The sequence below is a fragment of the Cheilinus undulatus genome, linkage group 11 (genome assembly GCF_018320785.1).
Source record: "Cheilinus undulatus linkage group 11, ASM1832078v1, whole genome shotgun sequence".
In the NCBI taxonomy this organism is placed as follows: Eukaryota; Metazoa; Chordata; class Actinopteri; order Labriformes; family Labridae; genus Cheilinus; species Cheilinus undulatus.
This window is the reverse complement of record NC_054875.1, coordinates 11,524,372-11,534,386: the sequence shown is the minus strand read 5'-3', so window position 1 is coordinate 11,534,386 and position 10,015 is coordinate 11,524,372. Positions and strand designations below refer to the sequence as shown.

The 10,015-nt window shown below is 39.3% G+C and overlaps 1 protein-coding gene across 1 annotated transcript; it reads right to left on the bottom strand.

Annotated features, from left to right (window-relative positions):
* Positions 1–1,119: 1,119 nt before the first annotated feature.
* si:dkey-8e10.3 (serine/threonine-protein kinase SBK1) lies at positions 1,120–9,713 on the bottom strand. The gene is made up of 3 exons (XM_041800367.1): positions 9,545–9,713; positions 4,478–4,680; positions 1,120–1,725 (listed from the first exon to the last, which is right to left on the bottom strand). Exons 1-3 carry the CDS (start codon positions 9,711–9,713, stop codon positions 1,120–1,122), a joined length of 978 nt encoding a protein of 325 aa, XP_041656301.1.
* Between the last annotated feature and the right edge of the window lie 302 nt (positions 9,714–10,015).

Genomic DNA, 10,015 nt, shown 5'->3' with positions numbered 1-10,015 from the left:
GACGCTTTTAGTCTGATGGACTGTGAAATGTTGCATTCATGTAAAAAAAAATCCACATGTATTATTTAAATTATGTCTTTTTAAAGACATAATTCATCTGAAAAGAGGTGCACAAAATAGACAATTGACCTTAAAAAATAAACTTATCAATCATGTTCTTCCCTTTTAGCTGTGTAAATGAACATTTTTGCTTTGAATTTCATATTATAAATACATTTGAATAAGTGCCTTTTTTGTATAACAGGCTCTAATGTCAGAATTTTCCTTTCTTCAATTCCATGTCTTTAACCTTTATGCTTTAATTTAATATAATAAAAGAATAACATTATATATAATACAGATAAACTAACTAACAAAAAAAAAAAAAAACAGATACATCCTTAACACAAACCCATGCTTGCAATCTTCTGCTTCAGCTGAAAAGTCACATTTCAAAGAAGTTACAATCACTTTCCTTACATATTTTAAACACAGCCTCTTTAAAAACACCAGATTTTACAAGCTCAGCCAGTCTCCATCAAGTCCTACTCTCAAATACAAGAATTGCTAGCTACATGAAGTAGATACAGTGGCATTGAAGGTGTAAATGTTCACTCTTGGAAAAGTCATATAGTAAAGTTTTAAAAGCAACCAGAGCTTGTTGGCGAGCATCAAAATCTTTCTGTAGCTTAGAGAAAGCTTAGCTGTATGAGCATACTAAAGGGTATAACTATTCATCATCAGCATAAAAATGAACCCTTCTGTCTGCTAATTTTTGATACTTAGCGTAAGTAAACCGTACCAAGACTTGATCCCTGGGGTACTCCCTTGCTGATCTACTTGAAGGTAGAGTTTACGTTATCTGCAACTCTTACTAGTTAATTAACCATGAAACCAACTACATGCAGTCTTAACAATACCAGCTGCTGACATCGTACATAAAGAAACTGATTGGAATCCAAATGCTGTAGTCAAAGTGTTCGGTTGAGCTTGTACATGCACAGAAAGGTTCGACCTTTGCCTCAATTTAAGCCAAGAAAAACTCTGTTTACCTTGAAGATATAAAACAAAAAAAAAAAAGATTTTTTTTTTTTTTCAGCTAGACATGCCCCTGATGGATTATTTACAGAGGCACTGACTTTATTTTTCTGGCTTCTCCTGCTCAGTCCCATTGGCATTTTTAAGCCAGTCCTTCTCCACGTAGGCTCTTACCTCCCCAACTGTGCACCTTTTTTCCACATCTGGAGCCAGGAGCTTACCAAACATCTCCATTGCATCTGGAGTAAATTTTCTCCACAAAGGAGGAACGTCTTCCTCATTGTATGGCCTTTCTTCCATTCTGCACCAGTCTGCAAACTCCAGGTAGAAGTCATCTGCATCCATGCAGCGCTCCCAGGGGAAATATCCTGTAAGGATGCAGAAGATAACCACCCCAAAGGCCCAGGTGTCCAGGCTTGGCTCTACACTAAGCGGAGGAGCAGTCACTTCTTTCTGGCCATCTAACAGAGCCACGGTGCAAAGCTCTGGGGCCATGTAGGGCAGGGTTCCAGTGATGAAGCGGATCAAAGTGCCTCTCTTCTGGGCCAACCCAAAGTCTGCCAGCTTGACCTGGCAGCAGTGATTGTCCAACAAGAGGATGTTTTCAGGCTTTACATCGCGATGAACGAGACCATGGCTGTGGATGAACTCCAAAGCACTGGCGACCTGGAGGACACAACGTTTTACTGAAGACTCTGGGATACCCACCTGGAAACATAAGACATGGAAGGAAAAGGGTCTTTTATGCCATTTATAGATTTCACAATTAAAACTAGAGCTCTTTGGGTGGATAACTGCTGGGGTTTTGTAAACCATCCCCCGTTGTCTTGCTTTTTTTTCTTCATGGATATGTTCGTACAAGCAAAAATTAGTCATTGTTTAGAAGTGGAGCAACTAAGCTGGCTTAGCTGGCTGCTTGGGGGGTAGTTAGGTTTTTAGCCTCTAATAACTACTCATGAAACATCCCAGCCAGTAGTGTTTGAAATAATAGCTGGTTTGGAGAATATTACAGCTAGAGACAACCAATCACATACTGGAGAGTATTCATTCAGTTTCAAACATCTCATTTGGTTGAAAGTCACCATTAAAAAGGGTAACTTGAAAGTGTTACTGATGGTTGCTTTTATTACCATTAGCCCATTTAGTGCTTCTTTTTTTTTTACTGGGACATTGCTATGGAAAATGCTTTGTGAAAAGCTCCAAAAATTTATTTGTAGGCAATTATGTCAAGCATTCTTAACTTTCCATGTACAAAATATGCACTACACAGATTACAATGGGTAATTTATGAACAGATGTGCTCATTTAAGGGTGCTTTCATACCTATACTGTTTGGTCTGGCCTTTCTGAGTTTTCAGTTTGATCCACACCTAAATGCCAGGTAGGAAACCTCCCCTTGACCATGGCTCAGACCAAATAGTTGCACCTTGGTCCGACCAAAAGAGGTGGTCTCAATCCAGACCAAACTGAACCACGGACTGGTTCGTGCCCAGTGTGTAGGCATTATTTTGAGAGTTTCCGACCTCCACATCAATGACAGGAAATCACAGTACGAGAATCAAAAAAGGATATCCAACACCAAAACAGTCAGTGAGTCAGCATTGCCATAGCTTGCAGGGTTGCATAATGTCTTCTCCTTTCCTGTCTACCATGATAAAGTTGTCGTCTGATGAGGAAGCTCATAAGGTGAACTTGGACACTCATATGTACTGTTCTTTGATTTAGCGCTATTGGTATTAGCAGGAGTCATCAAGTACCTTTCTACAAGGGCCAGATTTAGTCTTGACAGAAACTCTGGGTGCCGGACTTTCAAATACACAATAATTAAATAAATATTTTGGTCTGGTTAACGTATTACTGTATTAGTATTTGTATTTCCTTTCATAACCCAGGACATTTTTAGCCATTACCAGTGAGATCAATCACAGTTATCTATAATGCAGCAGGCCACAAAGAGACAGGCCTGACACCAGAATTGGCTAGGCTACTCTACTAACTCATTTTTGATCCTTTTTGCCTCTTTAGCCCAATTTTTGCCATTCTCTAACTCCTTTAAACCACTTTTCCTGCATGTTTTATCCCCGTTGTGCCATTCTTATCCATTTTTGCCATGTTTCTATTTTTGCCACTTTTTAACCACCTTTCATTACAGTTTTTCAACAAGAGTTGCAACTTTTAACCTTTTTTTGCCACTTTTAACCCATTTTTGATACTTATGCCCCTTTTTGCTTCCTTAATCCAGTTTTTGCCATTCTTTAACCTATTTAACCCACTTTTCCCACATGTTTTATCCCCTTTGTGCCACATTTTTTATCCATTTTTCCACTTTTCTTCTATTTTTAACCCACTTTCATTATTTTTTTGAACTATTTTTGTCATTTCTAACCAATTTGTGATACTTTTTGACCCTTTTCCCCTCTTTAACCTATTTTTGCCACATTTTTACCTCTTTTCACCACTTTATCTGGTCAATTTTGCAGCACTTCTGCCAACCTCAACCCTATTTTTAAATATCTACTTATTATGACAGTAAATTTTTGTAAAACAGATTGAAAGTTAAGTAATTCTCAAACTATTTCAATATTAATTGTTTGTGGGATGGATTTAACAGCTGCTGACATTTAAAGCCAAAGGATACTGTTAAAACCACAGCATCTTCTTGTCCTCCTTTTCCGAATTTAATGATCTTTCGGGGCCAGACAGGAAGCTTTGGGGGGCCTGATATGGCCGCCGGTTGATAATCAGATCACATTAATATGATGGTGAAAATGGCTATTTCATTCTTTTCTTCCTACATACAAGCTACACGCATCATTCAATGTGCTGACGTCAGACACCTACCAGCCAACTAACCAATTAATGTTCACTATAGAAACACGCAACCAGCGTAGTTGATGATATCATGTAGGTTTTTCATTTCAGGTCTTTTAGTCTATTTGCAATAAATACAGCTTGATACCAAAACCAGCCAAACTAAAAGTCGACAAAAAACTAGTGCCGAGTGAGTAGAATGCACCTTTTACCAACCAGTGATCAGCAGAAATGGATATGAGGTCAGATGTAAACAGTCTATAAGATAGGACTCATTACCCAGAGTCTATGGTTTACAGAGAAGTGTGTCAACAACTATAAATTGTCATTGAAACTGGTGCATGTATTTTTCCCTTTAGATGACTTTTAATAGCATCTTAAGACGCTATCAGGGGAAAACGAACACATCCATGCTTTTATTATTTATAACTGCGTTGTGCTCACTGATAGCAAGCAATTAAAACTGTGCTCACACGTGGAACCAAAATGGCCACCATGGTCATTATCCCATACTTGTTTGTGAGCACGTTAGAAATCTGACATTAGCATTGGTCCTCAAAGTACCACTATATTGAAATACAAGCTCACGATGCCACTAGCGTTGCTGAGATCTGATGTCTCTGTCTTATTTTGCCAGAGTGTGACTCACCTTTGGCTGGATGACAGCAAACAGGTCCCTGCCAATGACGAGCTCCTGGGCAAAGCAGTAGTGGTCATTAGACTGGAAGGCAATACCGAAGAGGCCCACGATGCAGGGGTGGCAAGACAGGTGTAAGGAGATGCAGTACTCTCGCAGAAAGCCCTGCAGCTTAGTTGAGGCTTTAGGCATCACTTTCAGGGCCATGGGAGTCCCTGGAGATGAACCAATGAGCCATACATCATTTACTATTGCTGCCATTCATGCAAATATTACTCTTTGAATTAACTGAAAAAGATTGTTTTTTACAACTCTGGTTATATACTACTGATAAATGCTGTCAAATGTAACTAGAAGCATTGTACAATGTAATGAACTACTCTCAGCCCCCCTCCTGTGCTGACCCCTCACTCCAATGACTTCCAAACCCAAAAGTCCAGGCTTCAAGCCAGCTCCATGCTTTACATTCTGCTCTGCCCTTTGTCTCCTCTGACTTGTCATTGATCTGTTTTGGCAGGACTCTTTCCTCTCAGGGTCGTCTGAGGTTTGATGAATCAGACGAGTGCAGTCATCCTATCTATTCTTTGTTTACTGTTTGTTTGGTACCCAATCCCTGTTTCTCCTTCATGACGCTCACTTCATTTCCTGTTGGCATTTTCTCTACAGCCCTGTAGGGCTGCTCTGAGTGTTCTCTAAAGACTCAAAAAAGTAGCAAAAAGCTTTAGCCTGTCTACTGCTGAACTGCACTAATACATAGTTTATTTTCTATGATATTAAATCTTTCCAAGATTAGAACAGGAAGTGGAGCATTAAGTTACCAGGGTCCTCTTCTATGAAATATCTACCAGTTTGGGACAGGTACTGTAGATATCCTTTCTGATTTAACGAGCAGGCATAAACCTTCATTTTAAAACAGGGTGTCCGCAGGGCCTTTAAAAGTATTAAAAGTTGATAAATCAATTGTGGGAAAATTAAGGCCCTTAAAAAGTATTAAAAAGTCTTAATCATGATTTTATGAGGTATTAAATTTTATTGGTATTCAAGCTTTGACTCCAAAAAGTATCCATGAATATTTATTTTCCTCCTCATGACTATTAAGGCCCGAACATACTCGAGCGTACTGTGAGCGAAGCGGACTCCACGCGGAATGTCCACACTCATCAGAGCTTCCATAGTCGAGCAGACTGTCGTGGAGTAGTTTCCTGTGAAATTTCCGTGAAATCCTACATTTCCCACAATACTTGCGCGTTGTTTACATTTTTCTGTCAGGCGTCCTACACTGACGGAGCCTGCTGGCTTTGCAAAGCAATAAAATTAAGAGACGGTGGTATGTACGGCCATTAAATGCCACAAGAGACGAGGAAGGGGAGTATGCCATGTTGGTGAAGGACATGCAAAGTATTTTATGTATGTTACTTGTTGTGACGTAAGGGGAATGTCAATAAACCTGTCTTTAGTTTAATTTATTCTTCGAGCTTTATTCCTTCAGACCTGCCAACCTGTATGCATTTTGCGGTACCAGGTACGCAATTTGACATGAAAATATGCTGGTACGATTTTCCTCTCTAAACCTGGCAAAAAGCTGCGGACATGTGAGTTCTGAGGGAAATGTGCACGTGACGTACTCTTGTCTGACAGCAGATGCAGCAGCGTGGTGAAGCAGATTCAACCAATCATGCAGACTAGCGGAGAATAACGAGTCTGCTGAACCTATAGCGTTATATCCCCGCTCCCCCTCCTTCCTGCCTCCTGCCCTCTGCCTCCTTGCCTGTGGGATGACAAGGTGAGAGAGATGCATTCATGCCAGGTGCGCAGTTTTACCTGTTTCCACAAAAACTTCACACCACTTTGATTTAAGATTTGAAATTCATGCCCAATCCTTTAATTTTGCTTTCCTCTCGTCATGCGCAATCCTCTGCGTCTGAAGTGTGAGCGGCCACGCTCTGCAGCTGATACGATGGCGAGAAAGTGACCTGCACAAGCTTATACGTCACGGTGTGTTGGCTGTCAGTGAGAGGACAGAGCGCTGAGTCTGCGCTAACTTCTGTTTAAAGATTAATGTATAAAATGATGCATTTTCTCTTCACTAATATTGTAGCTGCTGCTATTTGGTTAACAAGACAATACGCGTCTGAATGTAGCATGACGGTCTAATATGAGACAGACAAACAGCTGTGTCTGACGGAGAGATGAGGGAGAGAGACAGGAGCACACTGTATAAACTTTATGTGTATTGTTAGGGTAAAGACATGATTTGGTGATAGATTTTTTTGTTTTAATTACCACTTAACTCCAATTTTGCTGATGTTGTCATTACACCGTTAGAGAGAAAAGAGGGATTTATTCATTTATATCAGCTCTATACACATCAGACCCCAGTGTGATCGTACAATATGGACAAAACTCTAACAGTGTTTAATGAATATCTAATAATGTTACTTTTCCTGTTACTCTGCATATCAGTAAGGGCTGTCCAAACTATGGCCTGTGGGCCAACTGTAGTCCTTGGTCTTTTTGAATTGGCCTGCAAGAAATCGGTCAAAAAGGCCCACATAAGAACATAAAACTTGTACTTAACTCTTTTTCTTAGTTTAACAGGATTAACAATATTGAGGTTTGTACAATATGTTGATATTTACATATTAAATTTAGCCAACATCAATACCAATATAAAAATGCATAGACCTAACACTTCAGTCCTTGAAACAGTTTAAGGATGAACAAAGAAACATACTTCAGTCTCGAGAACACATTTTAAAGTTAAAGTAATAAGGATTAACACAGAAAAAGACTTCAGCTGTTTGTTGGTCCTAAAGTTAAAAAAAAAAAAGAATAAAGTGATAAAGGGATTACAGCAGCATGAGTGGAGCTCATTTGCTCCTCTGTCTGATCCATCTCAAGGTCTGATTTCCAAATCACATTGTTCCTATCATCCTCAAGCACCAACACCTCTACGAAGTTAGTCAGCTTCCAGCAGTTTGTTCTTGTTTTGTGTCTGGATGTGGAGATGAACCATCAGCGTCTCTTCTCTGCTGCACCCCAAAATCCTTAACAATGATTGGCAGTTAGCTTTGTTAGACATTAATGTAGGACTGTAATTTAGACTGTTTTTCAAGTACTTTCACTTACTGAGCATATATTTAGGTAACATGTTGGTAACCATGTAAGAAACATTTTATATATTGTGCTACAGGTTTTAAATTTAAAAGCCTCCCATGGACAGGTGTTGAAAATTAACACTTTGCTATAAACGCTTACAGCAGTGCATCTGGGACCTGTGTTTGATTAAATGTCACTGCATCAATGTTACTGTGTGTCCATGTCAAATAAATGCTTAATGAATACAAAAAAAAAAATTGTTCTGTGCTACAAGATTGTCAACCTCTGTAGCACCAGTGCTATGTATGTGTGTATGTATATGTATGTGTGTGTGTATATATATATATATAGAGAGAGAGAGAGAGAGAGAAAGAGAGAGAGAGAGAGAGAGCGAGCCGTTAGTGAACCAATCCAGACAGTGAATGGGGAAGTTACTGTGTGCAAAGCAGAGGAGTTGCAAAAATCTGCGAGAAATGCCAGACGACGCAAGTGGTACTCAAAATATTTTGCCAAGGTTGGCAGGTCTGTCCCTTCTCAGCTTACCTCATTTCTGTTAAATTGCAAACTACAACTGTTAAAGATGTGTTGCTAACAACAGCTTAAAGTGGCAATGAGGTCTTCAATTTTTTTTTTGAAAGGTTTTTAAAAAGTCTTAAAAAGATATTGAAATTAACCTCGGGATTCCTGCATATACCATGTAAAAATTATACACTTTATACATTAGTGCTTGCCAAGGATCAGCCCCTTATGCTGCTATAGGCAGAGTGCTGATGGACCATGTTAACTGAGCTTCTGTCGCCTCTTTTTTTACGATTTAATTACTTGTTGTCGTCTGTCCATTTTTCTGTACATATCATTGTCCATTTCGCTTTGCCTATCCCTCAGTCCCTCTTTTACACCCATCCTGTTGCTTCTTTTCAAGGGAAAAGCACTAAGTGATCAGCCCTTCCTGAGTACACTTTATTTCTTCTTCTTTTAAACTAAAAAAAATGTATTTCATCAATGCATAATAACTGAAATTGTCCCCACACTTTCACTTAGGGGGATACAAAGCGGACACAATATCATGAACATGATATGAAAAGAAAGTAGAAAAATAAAATAGGAAATTGATTATGAAGCCATTCTTAAGAAAAAGATCAGATTAACCCTTTCAAACATGAAACCTACAATTATAGCTAGAAAAATTGAATATTTTTGGAACTGATAAGCTTATTTATCCTACGGTAATCTAGAAAAAGAACAAGATGGTCATTAAATGTCACTTTTTTTGCATTTCTGGCAATTGATAATTCACTGGAAGATCTTTTCAATCATTTTTTAGATTGTATACAAAAGGAAATTATTGAGTATTAGACAGAGGTCTCACAAAAATTTGTACCAAATATGATACAATCAGCTTTAAAAGGTTAAAGGTCACATATTTTACCCCTTTAAAGACAAGTGTATATTGTTCTCAGAGGTCCCCAAAACATGCCTGTGAAATTTGTTTCAAAAAAAGAAAAAAACACTCCAGTATTTCATTTTTGCATGCCCTCTGTTTAGCCCTGCTCAGAACAAGCTGTTTCTGTGCCTGTGGCTTTAAATGTTAAGAGATGTCTGACTCCACCCATGACTACACCCCTATCAGGCAATGGATGTAGCTTAATGGATGTGGCTCTGAATCCTCCGGTCAGCTGCGAGCTGAGAGGAGGAGTCAGAGGGTGGAGCTTTCATCAAAGCGGGGAGGGCCAACCAAATCTAGGGGCAGTGCTTACTCCCCACATGACATCATGAGAGCAAAATCTGAGAACAGCTTGTTTCAGCACACATTTGAAAGGTGGAGAAAGAGAGGGGAAGGACTGGATTTTTCTGATTCTTGGGGGGACTGTGGACAGGCCAGGGGCACATATTTTTGTTAGATAAGCCTGAAAAAGTTTATTTTGCATAATAGGTGACCTTAAAGTCTAAATTCACTGCAGCAAGTGCAGTTTCTCATACCCCTAAAGCGGTGTGTCACCAGCAGCACTTTCCCATATTTCCCTCTGCCGATCTCTTTTATGATGTTGAAGTGTTCCTGGATCTCCAGTTTACCGAGGCTCTGTGCCGTCAGCTCCATCAGCTCATCAATCAGGCTGCCATCAGGCAGGCTCAGGCCCAGCTCAATCATCTTTGAACACAAAATGTAATCATCAGCCATATTATTGGAAATATTTATGTTCTCTTTTTTCATTTCCAGTCCTTTTTCTGCAGTTAACTTCATATTAAAATCTTCTATCCATCTGTCATGTTAGGTTTGGAGTTCAATTACCCATGGTATAATAGACAGTCTCATAACAAAAAATGACACGAAACGGTTTATAATGCAAAAGAGTAGACTTTAAAATGCAATAAAAATGGTGTGATTAATTTTTACTGAACTACAGAGAATATCTGATAAATCACAATTACACCCCCCCCCCCCCAACCCCC